Source organism: Orycteropus afer, unplaced genomic scaffold (assembly GCF_000298275.1).
Source record: "Orycteropus afer afer isolate SDZICR_OR568_19922 unplaced genomic scaffold, OryAfe1.0 scaffold00040, whole genome shotgun sequence".
Classification (NCBI taxonomy): Eukaryota; Metazoa; Chordata; class Mammalia; order Tubulidentata; family Orycteropodidae; genus Orycteropus; species Orycteropus afer.
The window spans coordinates 12,080,754-12,102,810 of NW_006921627.1; the positions used below are offsets into that span (position 1 = coordinate 12,080,754).

The following is a 22,057-nucleotide window of genomic DNA, read 5'->3' on the forward strand; positions in this document are numbered from 1 at the left end:
CCCAAATGTCTATAGTAGCTGGGGGTCCTTGGCCTGGACCTCAGGCCCTTCAGTCTTGTGAGGACTTGGCCAGCTGGAGTAAAGTGGGTTATCTCGGGGGTGGGGCTGCCAGGTTCTTACCTGCCCCTCTGCACTGCACTGTGAACTAGTCAATGTGGGCTGTCTTCCCCCTTCTAAATCTTGTTATTTGTCCAGGAACTGTGGGGCTAGACATTTCCCAGGGTAGGTCAAAGGTGCCTGCTTGGCAATCATGAAAGCAGCTTCTCTGATGTGAGGAGTACACTTTCCCTGAATTGGAGCCTGCCCCTCAGAGCAATTCGGGCTTAAGGCCAAGCAGATTGGTCTGATCTGCCAACCAGCTCCATTTAGATTCACCTCTGGCTTTCTCGTGGGCTGTAGTCATGAGCCCGGGGTCTCCCTGAGCGCAGGAACTCACATTTCTTGCTTATAGTCACGTAAATGAGGCTAAAGCGACTAAGTACCCCGACGCCCCTAGAACGTTGCTACAAGAAAGGAGGGAACGTCAGAACTTTGCAACATCAGGCGGGCGGCAGGCGGGACCGGAGGGGAAGGACTCCAGGCAGGGGGCCGGGCTAACCATGGTTGAGGACGAAAAGGAGGCGGGATTATGCCTCACCGCGTTCTATATAAGCGGGCAGTGGCAGCGGCTGCGCGGTGGTACTGACCTTCAGTGTCTCAGCTCCAGCACCATGGCGCCCTCCAGGAAGTTCTTCGTGGGGGGGAACTGGAAGATGAACGGGCGAAAGAAGGGTCTGGGGGAACTCATCACCACACTGAACGCGGCCAAGGTGCCGGCCGATACTGGTAGGCCCTTCCCAGGGAGAGGCCGGGGCTGGGAAAGGGCCCGGGCGTGGCAGCGCCCTCGCCGGAGCTCCCTGAGTCGAGTGTCCGCGCGGACCTGACTGCACGGCCAGGGGATAAGGGCCATTGGGTGTCCCGGGCATCGATCCTACAATGTGGTGGCCTCGCAGCTGCAGTCGCGGGGGTGTGTCGCGGGGGAAAGGCGGGGCCCCATTTAATGGTGCCCTCAGACTCTGGGGAGGGAAAGGACTTAGGTCACCGGGAGGAAGATGGCCCCGGTGAAGATGGCAGCGGACTGGGGCTACACCCGCCAGGAGCCAGGGCTAGGTAGCGGCGGAGCCCGAGCCCCCGTGGGCGATCGAGAGAGGCTGGCGACGGCCCCCAAATGTGGGGGAGGAGGCTGAGCGTGCGTGCAGGCTCCGGGTTACCTGCTCTCGGCCCCGGGTCCGTGCGCTGCCGCACGTAGCCCGAGACTCCTCCCCGCGCCTGGCCGGGCGCGCCGAGGCCCCCTGCCGTCAAGCTGCTTGGGGCTCCGGAGCCTGCTGTCCCTTTCCCTTCGGAAGCTTGGGCTTCAGCGGAAGGGCTAGGCAGGTGCCACACAGGCTGAGCCATGTGGGAATGAAGAGCGCTCCTACAGCATTCCCCAACCTGGAAACGAGAAAACGGAAGGCCTCTATGAGCTAGTCATCTTCCTGCCACCCACGGGCAGAGTGCTGTCCTTTGCCTTTTTCCTCCTACCCTCCTATAAATCACAGAACCCACGGCCTGATCAAAAGTAGTATTCTCTTCTGGTTTATTCCCCATAACAAACTCCAGGAATTGGCTCCTTCTTAGCTAAAAGATCCTTGCCATCCTTGGGATGGGCTATTTTAGAAGGCAGGCGGCCTTGGCCCCCAGAGTATGCTGAGTCTGGTAGGTGCCCATGCCCAGAATAGCCCAGGGGAAATCTGAGCCACAGCTCTTAAAAGAGCAGAGGGCAAGGCTAGGGCCATGGCCTCTCAGGAGCACCTGGAAGGCTCTAGGAGTTGAGTGCAAGCCCAGCCTGGGCTGGGGAGTGGACACAGGTCATCTTGCTGTGGTGGAAAGGGGAGGAAAGCAGGATAAGGAAGAAAGTGAAGGCTGGGGGGCTCTGGACTACTAGATGGAAAGTCTGGAGAATGCCGGTTTCTTGTGATCCCATTCCCCTGTCCCTCCATCTTATCTCATCCTCAGAGGTGGTGTGTGCACCCCCTACCGCCTACATTGACTTTGCCCGGCAGAAGCTAGATCCCAAGATTGCTGTGGCTGCACAGAACTGCTACAAAGTGACAAATGGGGCCTTCACTGGGGAGATCAGGTGAGATGGAGGCCAAAGAAGGCTGCGTGGGGACCCTTCCCTCACCCTTTACTCAGTTGAGGGGAAAGCCATAAAGTGGGCTTCCTCTTGAGCCATAGCTTCCTCTCTTCCTTTAGCCCTGGCATGATCAAAGACTGTGGAGCCACTTGGGTAGTCCTGGGACACTCGGAAAGAAGGCACGTCTTTGGAGAGTCAGATGAGGTTAGTAACGAGGAGGGGAGATGAGAGATGCCTTATTCCAAGAAGGGTGTCTCACCAAGCCTATTCCCTGACAGCTGATTGGGCAGAAAGTGGCCCATGCCCTGGCAGAAGGACTTGGAGTAATTGCCTGCATTGGGGAGAAGCTAGATGAGAGGGAAGCTGGCATCACTGAGAAGGTCGTTTTCGAGCAAACCAAGGTCATTGCAGGTATGACTGGAAAAGGGACCTTTGAACCTAGCCAAGGCCACTGAGGTTAGGGTCAGATACTCTGCAGCCTGACTTTCATCCCCATGCTGATCCAGGAAAGGAAAAGGGTGGGGAGAGTCCTTAGCATCCTCCTCCTCACTTCTGCTCCTGAGAGGGGACAGTTCCTTAAATAGTCACCAGGGGGCAGCAGTAGTCCATCATAATTCTTCATATGCTAGAGGTGGTGGGGTAGCTCTTTGCTATTGACCCTTCCCTCCATCTGTGATCTCTGTCCTGCAGATAATGTGACGGACTGGAGCAAAGTTGTCTTGGCTTATGAGCCTGTGTGGGCCATTGGTACTGGCAAGACTGCAACACCCCAACAGGTGACCTAGCCCCGGAGGCCTACCCTCATCTGGTCCTATCTTGGTAGAACTGGACAGCCACACAGACAACATGGGCCAACCTCTCATGCTAATGATGTGGGGCCCCCAAGTCCAGAGAGGAACAGTAACTTGTCCAATGTCACCCATTCTGGGACCTGGCTGGGACTAAAGCCTTGGTGTTCTGAGATAACACTGCTTCTCTCCCCTGGTGCCCAAGGTTTTTCCCCTTTGAGTGGGCAGTAGAAAGGGCTTTACTTAGTCAGACTCTTGTTCTAGGCCCAGGAAGTACATGAAAAGCTCCGGGGATGGCTCAAGTCCAATGTCTCTGATGCAGTGGCTCAAAGCACTCGTATCATTTATGGAGGTGAGTGGGTTTGGCCCCAAACTGAGATGGGGCAGGCTGAAAACTACACAAAGCCCTTCTTAGACGTGGGATAGGGATGGAGGGTGCCCATCCCACCTCTGATCAATCCCTGTCTACCTGCTTCCCAGGTTCCGTGACAGGGGCCACCTGCAAGGAGCTGGCAAGCCAGCCTGATGTAGATGGCTTCCTGGTGGGTGGCGCATCCCTCAAGCCTGAATTTGTGGACATCATCAATGCTAAACAATAGGCCCTATCCATCTTCCCTACCCTGTCCTGCTGAGTCAGAGACTAGGTAGCCCAGAAGCCCAGTAACTGCCCCCCCACCACCACATGCTTCTGATGGTGTCACCTGCCCCCTCTCATGGCCTAATCCAAACTGTATCTTCCTTTACCGTTTACACCTTCTTCCTCTGTAATGGTTGGGACCAGGCCAATCATATCTCCACTTACTATAATGGTTGGAACTAAACATGTCACCAACGTGACTGCTTGTTGGCTGAGAGGTGGAAGGGGTGGAGCTTGCCGGAGAGTCCCATCAGTCCCCAGTGAAGGTAGGAGAGAGAAAGCATCTTCCTCTTCACTTCTCACACCATGAGGCCCCTAGGAGCTGAGAAAAAGCCCTGTTCTCCCCTCAGAGGCCAGGAGTGCTACTCTCCCCCGATACCAATGCTTGTGCGTGTTGTGTGTAAGAGCTGTCCCATGTGTGGGGGAAATAAATATCTGGCACTAAGCTTTGTCCTTTGTCCTTCTTTGCTATACTTGCCCATATAATTTCCTTTTTCCTTTCTGAGGCAGCCACAGGACCATATCCCTCGTGCAAAAAAGAAAGATAAGAAATACAATGAACAGGTTTCTGTAACAACATATCTTACTATTTTTTACTCAAAAAAACAAAAGGTGTTGCATCGTACCAGGCTGCCACAGCCTTGGATAATGGTTCCCTCCCTTCCACCCGCCTCTAGGTGCCTCTGGGACTGTTGAGCTCCCCAAGATATTGGGGGCAGGGGCCCAGCCTCACCTCCCCACCAGCCTCACTGGCTTTAAATAGCTAGTGTAGGTCAGCAATGCCTGGCTCCCATTCCCCTACAAGATGGGGTGATGACAAGGCCTTCTGCACTGTCTGGTAGCATGGGTCACTGGTAGAGCAGGTAGCGCTTCATGGCAGGGGGCAGGGGCAGAGCAGATACCTGGCCAAGCCGGGTATCCCCCAGGGTGTGGCGCACACACAGGCGGCTCAGGTGCAGAAGGGAGTGTGGCTCCGCTGGGAGAGAGAAGGAGGGGAAGCTTCGTAAGTAGGGGTGCAGATCAGCCAGGTTGTCTTCAAACTACAGGGCCCTGTCCAGATTTCCTTCTGCTTCCCTACTCTAAACCTGCCCCTATTTTGGCTGAAAGGGAGAGCTGAGGTGCCCCAAAGTTCTGTATCTGCTCTTGGGTTGAGGGCTATCACAGCTAGACTTCACACATCCTCAGTCAGAGCTGGGAATAAAGCTCCAGCTGATGCCTTCTGAGAAACCATGGTGGCTCCAACTGTAGTGGAGCTGGCCAGGCTTCAATGCCTCGGAGCTGAGGCTATGTGAAAGTAAGGATGTCCTCCTCCATGCCGTAATGGTTCACAATCTGTGATGGGAGAGGCACCCACCTGCAGCTGGAGACTACAATAGCAAAGAATGGCCCAGTTCAATCAGCCCTAAGCCCTGGCCCCAAGTGGTTCCCCAAAGAGGCTCCTCCCCTAGGCCCGCCTCTTTGCTCTCCTTCCTGGTGCCCAGGGCCTCCACAACTCCATCCTGGGGGTTTGACTGCGGAAGGAAGTAGGTGTGTGTCAGAGATGGGTCAGAACCCAGGAAACCTGTACACACCCTGGATGCCTAGCACTGCCAGCCTTCTCTTCCTTTTGAACCTGTACAACTCACCCAGTCCCCATTTAACCCTTGCATCTCTTGTTCCAGGGGCTGATGCCTCCTGTAAAGAGCCCCCTGGAGCACCTTGCCCCATTCTGAGGTTTCACTTCACTAGCCAAGAAAACTTGAGCAAGTTACTTTTCCAACCCTCAGTTGTACCTCTGTTGTTGGGAGGGTTAAATTAAACAACACCCCTTAGCCATGAAGGAAGGCTCACCCCTTCTGCTCTTGTCAGACATTGAGCTCCTATCCCAATTCACTGCCACCAGTGACAGAACCCTCTTCCCACCATCTGCCCCAGGCCTCACCTCTCCTTTCGCCCAAGTAGCGGATTCGAACCTGGCACTGGCCCCAGACAGCGCTTACTGCCGGATAAAGGGTTCTGCCCTTCAGTCCGCGGAAGGCTGGCCCCAGGTAGGTGCCCCCAATAGCGTAGCCCAGAGTTCCCTCCTCCATGTCCAGAACCACCAGCAGCCTCTCCGGAACCTCCAACTGTTCACCCTGAGATCCAGCTGGATATCGTGGGGCTTCTGACCCCTTGCTCTTATGGTACAGCTTTCCGCGCCCAATGTCCCAGCCCCACGACTCGCTGTTGCTGCCCAGCAGCGCAGCATAATGGTCAGCCTGCAGCGGGGCCAGGGCTGTGGCCACGCCCACCACCGCATGGGTGCCCCTCTGTTCCCGGGGCCAGCAGATCTCCCAGGCGTGCAGGCCTCTCGAGTAGCCTCTCTTACCCCGGGCCCCATCAGTGCTCTGGGCCACGGGCCGCCGCTCAAAGCACAATCCCCCCTCCTTGACCTCGATGTTCTCTGAGCAGTCTTTGGGGTTCCAGCCGTGGCGCCGTTGGGCCCCCAGGTCAGGAGGGGGCGCAGACAGCAGCTCCTCCAAGCCTTCGGGACAAGAGAGGTCTGGGTATAGGGTCTGTGGGGTGGGGGTGCTGCTGCTGCCCCCTGCCAGGGCCGTCTGGCCCATGGAGGTGAAGAGTTAGGACTCCGAAGTTTTGCTGGGGTGTCTCTTTTCTGAAAGCTGAGCTCCAATTCGGGACTGACCTGGAGCGGAGTTGGGAGAGAAGGCGATGTGAACCGCGGGATCTAGGCGGGGGCGCCTCACCTGACCCAAGCTTCCCCATCCTTTTACCCGCCCTCTTTTGGCCCCATGTTTGCCCACTGTTCTGCTCCTGCTAGTCTTCCTAGTTCGCTCCGCCGGGGCTACCAGGCCCATTCTTCACCTTGCCCTCATCCCATCTGTCTCGAGGGTCTCTCCAGTCCGCACCTGTTGGGCATCTCCAAGGACACTACCGAAACCCTACCCTTGCCCCCCCCCGATTCTCTCATCCCTGTCACCGCCCTCAAACCTCAATTAGCTTCCCAGCCGGTAAGTCTCCGGCCCTCTAGAGGAGCCGATCCCGGAGTAGCAGACAGGCGGCAGGGACAGGCTGCTGGCCGCTTCCGCCTCCAGCACCGCCCCGAGGCCGCGCCCCGCTCCGAGGCTCCGCCCCTCCGGGACAGTTAACCCTCTCGTCGCCGCGCCCCACTCAGAAGGCCTGGAACCTCCTGAGCCGTTAACACTCCAGTAGGAGCCGCGGAGGACAAGCAACGCCCCAAGACCCCGTCCCCGTGGGGGGGCCTCTAAAGGAGTTAGGCCTAAGATCACTATCTCAGACTGCGCCCCGCCTGGTGGGCCGGTCCCCGCGAGAGGCATTCCCGGGGGGTTAATCTTCCCCTTGCAGCCACCGAGTCCGCACCGGAGCTGTTCCGTCTCAGAATTAACCCTTTGATGGCGTCGTCACCGTGGTATCCCTGGGAGTCTGTTCTCTATCTTCAGGACTTTTGAGTTACCTCTGGATAACCAACTCCCAGCGGGGGAGGAAGGGCAGGGATCTAGAAGAGCTTCCATTGTGTTTCACAATTTCTGCGATGCAGGGTCACTGTTTCTGGGCTGGTCTGTTTATGCCCAGGATTGTGGGTTAGCCTGTGCCGGGTCTGAAGTTCTGAACTCTGTGTCATTGTCTCCTAGTCTTCATATTATATGTCAACGTCATACTGAGATGTTGGGCTCATTCGACCAACAGTGTAGTGATTATGTGCATGTTTTTGTTTTGTTTGTTTACTTCTATTGTGGTGAAAGCACACACAAGACTTTCACAAATATGACAACTTCTACATTCACAGTGCAGGGACATTAATGAAATTTTTCATGTTGTGCCAGCACTGTTGCTATCCTTTTCCAAAATATTCCACCATCATTAGCATAAACTCAATGCCTCGCAAACAAAAACTTCCCCTTTTCCCCTCCTTCCTACCCCTGGTAATACCAATGTGCATCATTTTAAGTGAAGCTGTGGGGAGGCTGATAGACTTCTCTAAATCTGTTTCCTCTTATGTAAAATGACAATAAAGATGGTACTTAACCTCATAGGGTTGTTGTGTTGAATAATCCATGTGAAACATTTAGCACAGATCTGCTATGTAGTATGTATGTAGTATGGACTCACTAAGTGTAACTGTTACTATTAATATTTACTGAGTGCAGACTAGAGAGAGCACAGTATAGTATAGAGGTGAAGGGTGCCAACTTTGGAGCCAAATTGATTGGGTGTGAATACCTAACGGCTAGTAAGCATGTGACCTTGGGCAAATTACTTAAACTCTCTATGGCTGTTTCCCCCTCTGTAAAAGAGAGATAATATTAGTTTGTACTTTATAGGGTGGTGGTGTGTGCTGCCCAGTCAATTCTGACTCATAGCAACCCTATAGGACAGAGTAGAACTGCCCATATTGGGTTCCCTAGACTATAATCTTTACAGGAGCAGATTGCCACCAGGTCTTTTCTCCCATGAAGCTGCTGGGTGGATTGGAACCCTCGGCCTTTTGGTTAGCAGCCGAGCCCTTAGCCATTGTGCCAACCACTGCTTCTTTTAAAAGAATGTAGTGAGGATTAAATGAACTTATATATGTTTAGAAGGCAGTGGTGGTTCAGTAGTAGAATTCTTTTTGATATGGAAAACCTGGATTCAATGTACCTCAGAATAGCCATCACCTGTCTGTCTGAGTTCTGCATGTTGAACAGGTTTCAGCAGGGTGTGCGGACTAGTCAGACGAGGAAGAAAGGCCTGGTGAATATGAGCCCCTTTGCATATACAGTACTGAGTTGTCAGTGAAAGCAAACATGGGTATAGGGATGGATAGATAGGTGAACAAGCTAAACAATTAGGTATGTCTAAATGGAGAGTGTATCCAAGATCATATATAGAGTTGGCAGACAATGGGCCTATAAGTTCATGTGAATGATCAGAATTCCCAGGTGTATAGTAGAGCTGACAAGGGGCAAGGTTATGGTCATTGCTTGGTCACAGCCAGCTACCCAGAGGGACCGAGTAGTTGATCCTGCGGGCTTGGGGCCATGGTCACAGGGGACATCAAGCTCAATTGGCATAACATACTATACAAAACATTGTTCCACCTACTACTTAGGCGAGTAGCGACTGGGACCTTAAAAGCTAGGAAGCTGCCATCTAGATGCAACAACGGGTCTCTCCTCGTCAAGAAGAAAGAAGAAAACCAAAATTAATGGAAACAATCAGTCCTAGCGACTGGTACACCATCCGATCTGCAACCTATACAACTATGAGACCAGAAGAACTAGATAGTGCCCAGCTACCACTGACATCCACTTGGAAGGGATGTAGGAGATCCTGCATAAAGAGGGAGAACAATGTGGAACAAAACTCAAAATCATTTGGAGGCAAAAAAAAAAAAAAAAAAGAAGGTGGGGACCAGGTTTGCTGGTCCAATAGAGCCTGGTGTAACCACTGAGACTATGGCCCCTAGCTGCCCTTCAGGTCTGGAATTGAACCCACAACTGTGGTTTCCAGCCAAACAAAGTACAGGCATGTGAGTTAAACATTTACCTCAAGTAGACACACGCCCTGGAGAGAACAATCATGGGAGAAGGAAGGGCTGCTTATGCACAGGGAGACAGCTCAGGGCGCTGAAGAGTATGGAGGGATGGACACTGGGAGGAGGTAACTATGGGGGAGGAAGTGGGAGGGGAGCTGTTGCATTGTAAATTTTGGTCAATGACATGAGACAAAGTATATGTGAACTGCTGTATGAAAAGTGAATTTACTCTGTAAATCTTCACCCAAATCCTAATAAAAAAAAAGAAAAGAAAGGCCTGGTGATCTCTTTGCGAAAACCCTGTGGATCATAAGTGTCCAATGCTGTTGGGCATGGCGTTTCCATGACTTGGGGGCTGACTTGACAGCAGCTAACTATCAAACTCACTTAGAACAGTGTCTAGTTCAAATTTAATAATTTATGCTAAGCATCCTCAAAGCTACAAAGACATTTACAAAAGTGACCTAGAGGAGATGTAGGCTGAATCTTCAAGGATGAGGAGGAATTGGCTCAAGAAGTGATTCTGCAATATGGGATCCGGTTAGGGTTGCTGCATGTAGAGGGCATTCTAGACAGAGGGTCAGCATGAAAAGGGCAAGAAACAGCAGGTGGATTTGGGAAGTAAGAAGTCTTCAGAGTTGCTGTAGCAAGAAAGGAAGGATGAGAGACAGGGCTAGAGAAGTAGTTGTAGGTTGATGGAGGCCAGATGAAGGTCCTCTCCCACACACACCAGGAATATAAATGTTATCCTAAAGGAGGGCCAGTGAGGGGGAGCCCCTATAGGAGAGGAGTATGGTTAGATCTTCATTTTAGAAACACCACCCTGGCTACAATGTAGAGGAGCCTTCAAGGGAAACAGGACTGGAAGAAAGAAGCCTGGTTTCTAGCAGTCCAAGGGTTAAGGGCCCAAGCTAGGGTGACAGAAATAAGGATAAAAACAATTCAAAAAACATTGATGAAGTTTTAATGATTAATTAGATGCTGAGGCCAGAGAAAAGGAAGAGTGAAAGGGGGGTTTCCAGTCCTAGAAAACTTGGTTGGAAGGTGACACCACAAATCAAGATGGAGAGGACAGAACCAAAAAACCAAACTCACTGCCTGTGCCGTCAAGTCGATCCGACTCATAGCAACCCCTCCTTGGGTTTCTGAGGCAGTATCTCTACCAAAGAAGATTGCCCAAGCTTCCTTCCAAAGGGTGGCTGGTGAGTTTGAACCACCAGCCTCCTGGTTAGCAGTCAAAGGCCTTAGGCACTATGCCACCAGAGCTCCTGGAGATGACAGAAACAGGGGCAATTAGGCACAAGGTCTGGAGTGGAGAGAGAGAAGTTGGGGGCTTCAGTTTGGGATATGTTTTTGAGGTGCCCGATCAACTACCAGATGGAACCATCCATAACACACTGGAAAATGGAAGGTCTGGAGTCAGAGTGAGTGGTCTGGGCTGGAGATATAAATGTGGGAGATGTTTTGTTATCTGGTGCTGCTATAACAGAAATACCACAAGTGAATGGCTTTAGCAAACATTTATTTTCTCACAGTTTAGAAGTCTAGAAGTACGATTTCAGGCTGTTGGCTCTAAGGGAAGACTTTCTCTGTGTCAGCTCTGGAGGAAGGTCCTTGTCTCTTCCGAGCTTCTGCTCCTGCACAATCTTCATGTGGCTTGGTATCTTTCTTTCTCTATCTCTGCTTCCTAGGTTGCTTGTTTAATCTCTTTTATATCTCAGAAGAGATTGACTCAAGATATACCCTATACTAATCTTGCCTCATTACTATAACAGACAACCTGTTTCCAAATGGGGTTATAACCACAGGCATAGAGGTTAGAATTTACCACAGTTATTTTTGGGAAACACAATTAAGTACGTAACAGGAGGCATCAGCATCTGGTCAGGAGTTGAACTATGAGAATCAATGAAGGGAGCCAGGGACAGTATGTAGAAGAGGTCAAGGAGGACACACCACAGGAGAAAATTCAGGTTAAATTACTTACAAGATTTTCCTGGTCAGAGGTCACTGGAAACCTTGGTGAGAGAGCATGGGTGGGGAGTATGAGGTGAGAGTCCAGGCCATAGGGGCTGGCCTAGCACTTTCTATGTGCCAGACACCACGCCTTAGAGATAGACAGTCATGAAGGGTAAGGTGACAATTATGTCACATAGTCAAAATTACCCTTGAAAATCCCTTAACTTATCCCATTTATTATGTATAACATATGTTAATTTTGTGTAGAAAAATATCTATGTGGCATTATATATACAAAGCTATATAGATATAACTTGTTGTTGTTATGTGCCGTCAAGTTGGACCTGACTAATAGTGACCCCTTCCTTGGGTTTCAAAGGCAGTATCATTACGGAAGTAGATTGCCCCACCTTCCTTCCGAGGAGTGGCTGGTGGGTTTGAACCGCTAGCCTTCTGGTTAGCAGTCAAGTGCCTTAGGCACTATGCTACCAGAGCTCCCACAGATATAACTACAATATTTTAATTAAAGTGAAAAAAGAAAACACATTAAAAGAAGACCACGAACTTGAACACTTCTCACTCACCCATCCTGGATATTCTTGCCAGTCTTTGACAACAATAATAAGGACACCATGACCATGGATAACAGCCTATGATGAATATTGCTACAGGGTCCTTGTGATCACCAAGTGGATGAAGATTTGGGGGACAGAGGGCCAGCCTAAGTCATGCAAGGTCCTTGTCTCTACTGAGCTGCTGCTTTCTGGCTGGCTCTGGTTCAACTTGAGAAATTGGCCCCATGGATTCAGCAGCTCTGGTTGTTTAAAACATGGATGGTATCAGCAATTGTTGCCACTGAATCTTGAGCTGCTCAAACCTCTGCTGACAATAGCTCAAATATCCAATAATGTTATAAGAAATTTTAACATTTTTATTGAGATGTAACATATATAATGTGTGTGTTATGTCTTAATAAAAATGTTAAATCTTATATTGCTCAATAAATTTTTACTCATGTGGCCACCAACCAAAAAGATCAAGTCAAGAACACTTAGTTCCTTCTTGCCCTTTATATAATGATCTATTGCTGATGGCAACTCCTATTGGACACCTATCACTATCGATTAGTTGTCCCTGTTCTTCAACTCATATAAATGAGACCATATAGTATGTGGCAGCCCTGACTGGTGCAAATGGTTAAGTGCTCAGTTGCTAGTCAAAAGGTTGGAGGCTGGAACTCACTCAGAGATACCTAGGAAGCCAGGCCTGGTCACCTGCTTCTGAAAGGTCACAGCCTTGAAAACTCTATGGAGCAGTTTTACTCTGCACACATGGGGATGCCATGTTGACTGAATGGCAAACAACAATATAGTATGTACTCTTTTGTGTCGGACTTCTTTTCTCAACATTATGACTGTGAGGTTCATTGGTGCTATTGCATGTTATAGTAGCTTAGTATTTTCATTGTTGTACAGTATTCCATTGTATGAATATATCACAATTTATCCTACTGTTGACTGAAATTTGGATTGTTTCCAATTAGTAGAAAGCTACTATGTACATTATTGTACAAGTCTTTTGGTGGGCTAGACACTAATTTTTGTTGGTTTCATATATATATGCAGAATTACTGGGTCAAGTCACAAAAAACCACATACTACATGATTCCATTCATATAAAAGTCCAGAATGGGGGAAATCTATAGAGATAGCAAGTTTATTAGTGATAGCTTAGTGCAGAAGGGAAGCAGAATGAAAGGACAGGAGGATTATAGCTAAAGGATAGGAAGTTTCTTCCTGAGTCAATGAAAATATTCTAAAATTGACTGTGGTGATGGTTATACATACCAGTGAATATATTAAAAATCATTGAATTGTACACTTTACATGGGTGAATTGTATATGAACTATATTTCAATACAGCTGCTTAAAAAAGAATTGCTGGGTCATAAGGAATTACAAACGTGTAGATTTAACCATATGTGATGGTCAGGTATCTCTCCATAGAGGGATTTTATTCAGAAATTAAATCTTTCAGGTATTTTGCAGCATGGAACACTTCAGCAAATTTATAATGTATTCATTTGATTGCTTCTTCTTGTTCACCTTATTTTTGTCTTCTGAGAATGATTTTATCAGTTTCTCAAGTTTTAATGGGTGTTCCTCTGTGGTTCTCAAGAAGTTCTTCAATTTCTCCCTCATCTTTGATGATTCACTTACTAGGCACTTGAGCAATGAGTTTCACTTCTTTGTCAACAGAAAACCTTTGTGTAAAAATGGAGCGGTGTGGTGGCAGACCTCTCTATCTCACTTCAGGAGGGGGAGGAGAATCATCAAGATCAGCAGCAGCACAATGCTGATTCCTATGAGATGGAGGTTAGACATACCTCCAGCCTCCAACCTTTTCACCAATTCTGACAGCAATCATCCCATCCATGGCACTCTCTGCTTACATGCTGGGTTCGATAATGCATTGCAATGACCACAAAGAACTCACAGAGACTATACTCCTGATGATCGGGTTTGTCAGGAAAGTGTTGCTGTTAGATGCCGTCCAGTTGCTTCTTACTCACAGTAACCCTATTTACAACAGAATAAAACACACTGCCTGGTCCTGCACCATCCTCACAATTGTTGCTATGTTTGTGTCCATCATTGCAGCCACTGTGTCAATCCATCTCCTTGAAGGTCTTCCTCTTTTTCATTTATCCTTTACTTTACTGAGCTTTTTTGACACTTTGAAGAGATCTTTTGTAGCAGATTGCATGATGCAATACGTCATTTAATTTCTTGATTGTTGCTTCCATGGACTTTGATTGTGGATCCTAGTAAAATGAAATCCTCAACAACTTCAATATTGTCTCCGTTTATCATGATGTTGCTTAGTGGTCCAGTTGTGAGAATTTTGGTTTTATGTTGAAGTGTAATCCATACTGAAGACTGTAGTCTTTGAACATCATCAGTAAGTGCTTCAAGTCTTCTTAGCTTTCAGCAAGCAAGGTTGTTCCATATGCCCATCACAGGCTGTGAAAGAGTCTTCCTCCAATCTGATGCTTTATTCTTCTTCATATAGTCCAGCTTCTCAGGTTATTTGCTCAACATATAACTTTGAATAAATATGGTGAAAGGATACAACCCTTTTACCATTAGGGAAGTTACAGGGTACAATTCAGGATCAGGATCAAGCTGGAAGTAACAGAATGACTCAGGATAGTCTTTTGATCAGGACAGATTTTTTTTAGCCATGGCCATAGGCAGGCCTCTCTCTCAACTCTGTGCTCTCTGGGCTCAGCTCTTGGCCCTCAGGCAGACCTCTCTTTCAGCCCTGGCTGTCAGCCTGGCCTCTGCCCAGCTCTGTGAAATATTCCTGGAGGCATCTCACTCTTCCAGGAAGCCCCTTGCCTTGAGGATTTCAGCTTTCTCTCCATCCATGGGTCGGCAAGCCTAGACCAATAGTCCCGTGCTGCTGCCATCTTGTGCTATAGTCAGTGTTACAGCTCTCTGTCTCCTGGGTGTAGGAGGTTCTCAGCACACAGACCCAGGTCCAAAGGATATGTCCTGCTCCTGGCTGTTCTTGGTATTGAGATCCTCTTCCAATCTCTTGGATCTCTAATGCTGCTATAGCAGAAATACCATAAGTGGATGGCTTTAACAAACAGGAATTTATTCTTACAGTTTAGGAGGCTAGAAGTTCAAATTCAGAGTGCCAGCTCTAGGGGCTGGGTGAAGGACGGTTGACCTTGGACTTCAGCTCTGCCTCTTATTCCAGGCCCACTGGAGCTAGAGGCATATCCTCACTCAGGCAGCTGCTGCAATATAGCAGGCCACTAGTTCAAGTCCAGGAACAATCCCAAGATTAGTAAGCAACATGAAAGGCCACTAAGATGAAGACTTGGCCAAATGCAGGATCCAGATGTGCTAAAAAGCTAGAGACCTTTCTCAAACCTTCTCCTTATATACTGGAAGTAGGCCACACCCTGAAGGCAGCTACTTAGCTGCTCACAGCAGATACTACCATGGAGGTGATTACAATCTCGTCATGTGGAATAACTACATCCAGGTACCCAGCCACTCAAAACCACAGCCCAGCCACGTTGACACACAATCTTAACTATCACAGCTACCTTTAAACTAAGCGGATCGACAAAACTGACCTTCCCTACAGGGGATTCATGCACCTTATTTGCATAGTCCCACCCCCATAAGTGTTCCATGCACCTTATTTGCATTAGCAAAATTGTCAGATCCTTTTGGTAGGCCACAAACATCTTATTTGCTTTCATTTTGTAGAAATTACAAGACCATAGCTAGGAGGGTCATATAAAGTAATTCACTACATCACATCCTGAAATCCTAAACACACTCTTTCCAACATGCATAGACCACTGCAGGTTTGATTATTGCTTCCATTGACTGTTTAATATAGATGATACATTTGGCAATGCTGCAAGACTTCCAACTCATCATCAGTTCAGACTAAGATCAGCATCAATGACTCTGGGAGTCAAGGAGGAATGTCAGCCTCCTGTGTATGGATTTGAAAGAGCAAATCATGCTTATATCAGCAGGTTGAAGGATGAGGGTGATACTGAGTAAAAGAAGAAGACTTCAGTGGCCTTATGAGCACACTGGAGTATTTCAAGGTGGTGCTGTCTGTGATTAGCAATGCTAAAGTTAAGGTCTTTGGGGTCCTGCTTGACTCCTAGAATGAATAGCTGTGGATTACCTAGGACATCTGTATTTGATTGCTAGAGCACAAGCAAAATATTTTTTTTAAGGCCATTGGATAGGCTTTGTCATGGATTGAATTGTGTCCCCTAAAAATATGTGTCAATTTGACTGGGCCCTGATTTGGCAGTTAAGCAATTGTCCTAGGTTAAGTTCTCTAGAGAAGCAAAACCAATAATATATGTATGTATATAAAAATGGCGAGAGCAAGAGAGAGATGGCCTGAAGGCTGTGAGTCAGACATCAGGCTGGGGCTTCTCCTGACTCACATAATTGCAGGGGCTGTCCAAGAACAGCAGGTAAGATGGCAGGCTGTTGCCTCACAGGCTAGGAAGGCAACAACCCCAAGGTTGGCAGGTCATTGATTCAAGTCCAGGAACCAGAGATTAGATGATTGTGAGCCAGATGCAAGATCCAGATCATGAAAAAAAGCCAGAGAACTTTGCTAGGATGTCCACATCTACAGGGTGGTAGGTCATACCCCTGAGAAAACTCCCTTTCAATTGATGATTAGCTTGCTCATAGCAGATCTGATCATGGAGGTCATTACATTATATCAGATCTCATTATGGGGGATCTCTACATCATAATTGCTAAACCACTGAGAATCATGGCCCAACAAACTTGACATACAACCTTAACTATTACAGCAATGATGTAATTTGGCAGTTCTGTGATGATGTAACCCTCCTATAATGTGATCTGATATAATCAGCAATCAGTTGAAAGGGGATTATGATGGGATGCAACACCCTTACTCAGGCCACAACCTCAATCCTATGTGACAGGAGTTTCCCTGGGGTGTGGCCTGCAGCCTTTTAAAAGAGATAAAAGGGTAGAGAGTGAACAGAGAAGGAGGGAACTGACTACCATCAAGAAAGAAGACCTGGGAGTAGAGTGCATCCGTTGAACCTGGGGTTCCTGTGCTGAGAACCTCCTAGACCCGGGGGAAGACTGATGCCAGGACATGTAGATCTCCAAGGAATATTAGGGCTACAGATGTTGTAAGGAGACAAGGACCTTCCTCCAGAGGAGAAAGTCACAGAGAAAAAGTCTTCCCCTAGAGCTGTTGTTGTTGTTGTTAAGTGCCATCGAATCGTTTCCGACTCATAGCGACCCCATGCACAGCAGAACGAAACACTGCCCTATCCCGCGCCAGCCCCACAGTCCCTGCTATACTTGATCCCATCATCGCAGCCACCGTATCAATCCATCTCGTTGAAGGCCTCCCCCTCTTTCGTTGACCCTCCACCCTACCAAGCATGACATCCTTCTCCAGGGAATGGTCCCTTCTTACAACATGACCAAAATAGGTGAGACGAAGTCTGGCCATTCTTGCTTCCAAGGAGCATTCCGGCTGCACTTCCTCCAGGACAGATCTGTTAGTTCTTTTAGCAGTCCATGGTAGCCCCTAGAGCTAGAAGTTTGATTTTGGACTTCTAGCCTCCTAAACTATGAGAGAATAAATTTTCATTCGTTAGACTCATCTACTTGTGCTATTTCTGTTAGAGTTAAATAACTAAGCCCTGTAGGACATGTCTGGCTTTAATAAATATAGAGCTACACTGCCACTGAGAGAGAGACAGAAGGAGAGGGAGAGAGGGGGAAAGAAGCAGTCAAGTCATTAATTTCTTTCAAATCAGCACTCTTTCTAGTTTGAAAATATAAATATTTTTTTCTTCCCAGAAGATACCATCTCATCATACCCTTTTCATGAATAATTCTTTTTAATAGCTCTGGGTTTTTTTTTTTTTTTTTTTTAAGGAGCTGTGGAGGCGTAGTGGGAGCTCTGGTGGCATAGTGCCTAAGGCATTTTACTGCTAACCAGAAGGCTGGTGGTTCAAACCCACCAGCCACTCCTCGGAAGGAAGGTTAGTCAATCTACCTCTGTAGTAATACCAGAAACCCAAGGAGGGGTCGCTATGAGTTGTATCTGACTCCATGGCAGTGAGTTCGTTTTTTTTTGGTTTGAAGGTATAGTGGTTAAGGCATTTAGTTGCTAACCAAAAGGCGCTTTGAACCCACCAGTTGCTCCACTGGAGAAAGATGAGGCAGTCTGCTTCTGTAAAGATTTATAGTCTTGGAAACCCTTTGGGGCAGCTGTACTCTGTCCTAAAGGGTTGCTATGAGTTGAAATTGACTCAGTGGCAGTGGGTTTGGTTTTGGAGGGTTTTTTGTTGCCTGTTCCTCCACAGACACAGAGTCACCAACAGTGTGCATATTTTGGGGGGTTGAAATGGTTTCTAAAACTTTTAAGCCATCCTTGGCTGATTTTGAAATCTTTCCAAAGGCTGTCTTCTCTGGCAGGCGATTTGAACTGTGACTTGAGACTAAGAGGTTTTCCTTTTTTTTTTTTGCCATGTATTGCCTTTGTTAAACATATATTTCTGGTTCTTGTCTTCCAGCCACACATTTAGTACCCTTTCAGTCTTCATTAAAGATTTACCACAAGTACTTTGCTGTCATTGTAGCCGTTATAGGAGCAGTCAATGACCTGGCTTCACAAATTTCTTGACTTTTGATTGCATATGTGGATGACTTGAGACCCTATCTATGTGCCGCACTGGAGATGGACATAACATCCCTCAGTAAGTAAGCTACTTTTCTTTCTAGCATTGAAAGATATTGCTGTTTCTTTGACTGAATGCCAGATGAAGTGGTTGAATTGCCTTCAGAGGAGTTGAATTAGTAGAAAGAAGCGATCTTAAAACACTAGAACCTTTTTTTTTCCCTCTTTTTAGAATCTTTTTTAAAAAATAAAACACCAAGATTGCAGTCAGCCTTGCAAGATGTACACACTGAGAGGCTCAGGAGAACTGGGGCCAAGAGAACAGCATATTCCAGTCTAACATCTCACACTCACATGTAACAGTGCTGACCAACTTCTGCCCTGTTTAAACTAAGTATTTTAAACTCCTAGTGAGTCGGAATTAGCTGGACACAATGGATTTGGTTTGTTTTATTGTTAAACGCTGGTTCAATGGTTTATGACTATAGGCCATCATATTTAATTTAATCCTCATAAGGAAGATACTGCAAATTCGACAGAATTGTAAACTGAAACTTAAAGAGGTTAAGCTTGTCCAAGACCACAAAGCCAGTGAATGGCAGGATTCAACACCAAGAAGACTAAATTCATGAACGATAAGGAAATGGCTGCAGACAATTTATAAACCTGGGATTACACGCCACCGCCCCGTCTGCGCAGTCGCCCCAGACTCTCGCTGAGTAACCCCGGGCAGAGCCCGCGGCGGGCGGGGAGGCTGACTCGGGCCCGACTGGTGACTGTGTAAGCAGTCACGTGATCAGGTGTGGCGACTGAAGACTGGTGATGGGGAGGGTGCTCCCGGGCAGCCCAAGAACGATCCAGTCACAACGGTGGCCTGTGTCACCTTGCTCCGCCTTTCAGGCCTGATGGAGGCCAAACCCAGCAACCCAGGACACTCCTCCCACCCTCTACAACACCTCCATCAGTTTTTCCCTTGTCTAACTTTCCGACCCGGAATAACGGCCCCAAGGCAGAAGAGAGGGCCAGTGACTTGAAAACCCATCATCCTTAGAGTTGAAGACCTCCAAATCCAGGCTCCGAACCCATTCATTCTGACCCCCTGCTGAGAACCTGCATTTCCACCCCAGCTATACTGAATCTGGGAGCTCTGGTGACAGTGCCTAAGGCATCTGACTGCTAACCAGAAGGCTGGCGGTTCAAACCCACCAGTCACTCCTAGAAAGGAAGGTTGGGCAATCTATCTTCTTCCGTAGTGATACTGCCTTGGAAACCCAAGGAGGGGTCACTATGAGTCAGATCCTACTCCCTGGCAGTGGGTTTGGTTTTTTTAATACTGAATCAGAATCTACATTTTAACAATATTTCCCAGGAGATTCTTAGAGAATTCCAGGTGATCCTTATATATTCTGGAGTGGAAATGCAAATTCTTAACCAGGGATCAAACCAAAATGAACCAGGTTGCAAACGCTGCTCCAAAGTGGAGGGCCTTCAAACTGGCTGTGGAGGCAGCTCTGACCTACCGAGGAGAGTGGAAGGGACAGAGTACTTGTGCACATGTCATAATTCAGGCTCACACTTGGAATTTCTTTACATTTATGGGGCTCAATTCTACCATCCTTCGAATATGTTTCTTTGTTTTCCCATTACTCTCTCCTCCTGGCTATCAAGGTAAGTTATGTCTCGGGACCCTCCAGTAGGAGAGAATACTTTTGTTCACCTGGAGAAAGAATGCCACAAGTAGGAGACACCCAGAGTATGCTACAAAATGCAGTATTAAGGTGCACACCTATTATGATGATAATCACTCTATCTTAAACTCTGCTAACCCCACCCAGATTAGTCAGTCAAATCTAATACCTTTTTGCTTATCCTTGTTTTTTTCAAAATACTCTGACACAACTTTTCTGGTTTCTTTCCACCTTTGACATCCTTCAGAAGGCCTCTACTAGTAAATCCTAATGGGGACATCTCTCAGACTCAATCAGTTTATCCTTTGTTCTCTCCTCATCATTAATTTTTAAAGTGGAGAGAGGAGGAAAGAGCATTTTATCTCTAAAGGCAAATCCAAACTGAAGGGAAGGTGGCCTTGATTACTTTTCATAAGCACATTTAATATTATTCATTCACTAAGTATTTATTGAGTAGTTACTATGTGCCAGGCACTGTGTCAGACGATAGGATGTGGAGTGAAACTTGAGGTCAATTGGTATTAGAATCTAACACTGTAGTCCTTGATAAAAATCTAGAAAGGGACAAACTTGATCTACAAGTTCATATATAAGACAAATTGTTTGACTGCTATCAAGGAAGAGCAGGGAACTGCAAGAGAAGATCTTCATTTAGATTAGAGGTCTGGGAAAGCCTCTAAGGAGGTCCCATTTAAGCTGACACCTAGAGGATGGGCAGATGTTAGTCGTTAAAAGTTCTACACAGCAGTAAAAAGCCTAGGCTAAAGCTCTGAGGAAGGAGGAAGTTGGTGGTAGGATGAATTGAAAGGAAGCCCAAGTGTGGCTCAAGCCCAAAAAGAAAGGCTATGACAGACCTTGAGATGCTGAGCTTTACTTACAGACCATGGTGATGAGTAAGCATTTTTTCTTAAGAGCAATGGAAAAATTCTGAGGGGCTTTAAACGGAAGTCCCCTTTATATTGGAAAGAGCTTACTATGGCTACTCATGTCATAAGATGGTTGGATAAGACAAAGAGTGGAATCAGAAAGATAACCTAGAGTTGCAGAGAGTGCTGACAGTAGTTTGCTTCAGGGTGGTGTCATAGAAGATGGGAGAGAAATAGAGATGGATTCAAGATACATTTAGAGGTAGAACTAACCAGATTTGGTGATAGATTCTATTGGGGGAGGAGGGTCAGTGAGGAAGAAGAGATATGACCCAAAGTTTCTGGTTTGAATATCTGTATGGTGATATAGGGAACACTGGAGTCTTGGGTGGTGCAAACCACCTTGACTGCTAACAGAAAGGTTGGTTTGAGTTCACCCACAAGCACCTGGAAAGAAAGGCATGACAATCTATTTTTTAAAAAATCAGCCATTATATACCCTATGGAATGAGGTATGCCTAGGCAAGGGGGAGTGTGCCCATGACCATGAATAGTGTTGTTGTTGTTGTTGTTGTTATGTGCCGTCGAGTCAGCCCCGACTCATAGCGACCCCTCCTTGGGTTTCCGAGGCAGTATCACTACGGAAGTAGGATTGCCCAACCTTCCTTCCGAGGAGTGGCTGGTGGGTTTGAACCACCAGCTGTCTGGTTAGCAGGCAAGTGACTTAGCCACTATGCTACCAGAGCTCCCTGAATAGTGTTGGCAGATGATATTTCTACATGCATATTTGTATGTGCTGTAAGAATGTCTGGATGTATAGGAGAGCTGACAAGGGACAAGGCTGTGGTGGCTTCTGGGTCACAGCCAGCTACCCTGAGGGAGCGAGTAGTTGGACCTGTGGGCTTGGGACCATGGTTGAGAGAACATCAAGCTCAATTGGCATAAAATACTACACAAAAACATTGCTCTACATCCTATTTTGGTGAGTAATGACTGGGGTCTTAAAAGCTTGCAAACGGCCATCTAGATGCAGTGATGGGTCTCTCCTTGTCCAGAGCAAAGAAGAATGAAGAAAAGCAAAGACACATGGAAACAATTAGTCCAAGGGACTAGCAGACCATGTGATCCTCATATATGACCATGAGACTAGAAGAATTAGATGGTGCCTGGCTACCACTGTCAACCACTTGGAGGGGGATTGGTTAAGAGATCCTGG

General features: G+C 47.5%; 2 protein-coding genes across 2 annotated transcripts; one reads left to right on the forward strand and one right to left on the reverse strand.

Annotated features, from left to right (window-relative positions):
* The first annotated feature begins 569 nt into the window (after nucleotides 1-569).
* Nucleotides 570-3,542, forward strand: TPI1 (triosephosphate isomerase 1). Its single transcript, XM_007937130.2, has 7 exons — nucleotides 570-825; nucleotides 2,035-2,158; nucleotides 2,275-2,359; nucleotides 2,434-2,566; nucleotides 2,846-2,931; nucleotides 3,208-3,295; nucleotides 3,424-3,542. The coding sequence occupies exons 1-7, from the start codon at nucleotides 600-602 to the stop codon at nucleotides 3,540-3,542; spliced, it is 861 nt and encodes a 286-aa protein (XP_007935321.1). The 5' UTR covers nucleotides 570-599.
* An 886-nt stretch (nucleotides 3,543-4,428) lies between these two features.
* On the reverse strand, nucleotides 4,429-6,165 carry SPSB2 (splA/ryanodine receptor domain and SOCS box containing 2). The gene is made up of 2 exons (XM_007937132.1): nucleotides 5,502-6,165; nucleotides 4,429-4,556 (listed from the first exon to the last, which is right to left on the reverse strand). Exons 1-2 carry the CDS (start codon nucleotides 6,163-6,165, stop codon nucleotides 4,429-4,431), a joined length of 792 nt encoding a protein of 263 aa, XP_007935323.1.
* Nucleotides 6,166-22,057: the final 15,892 nt, after the last annotated feature.

Bases quoted from the DNA above. Each gene is read 5' to 3' on its own strand.
- SPSB2 (XM_007937132.1), bottom strand. From the start codon at position 6,165: ATGGGCCAGACGGCCCTGGCAGGGGGCAGCAGCAGCACCCCCACCCCA. The intron at 4,557-5,501 runs GTGAGGCCTGGG...TCTCTCTCCCAG, and splicing joins CTACTTGGGCGAAAGGAGAG to CGGAGCCACACTCCCTTCTG.
- TPI1 (XM_007937130.2), top strand. From the start codon at position 600: ATGGTTGAGGACGAAAAGGAGGCGGGATTATGCCTCACCGCGTTCTAT. The intron at 826-2,034 runs GTAGGCCCTTCC...TCTCATCCTCAG, and splicing joins CAAGGTGCCGGCCGATACTG to AGGTGGTGTGTGCACCCCCT. The intron at 2,932-3,207 runs GTGACCTAGCCC...CTCTTGTTCTAG, and splicing joins AGACTGCAACACCCCAACAG to GCCCAGGAAGTACATGAAAA.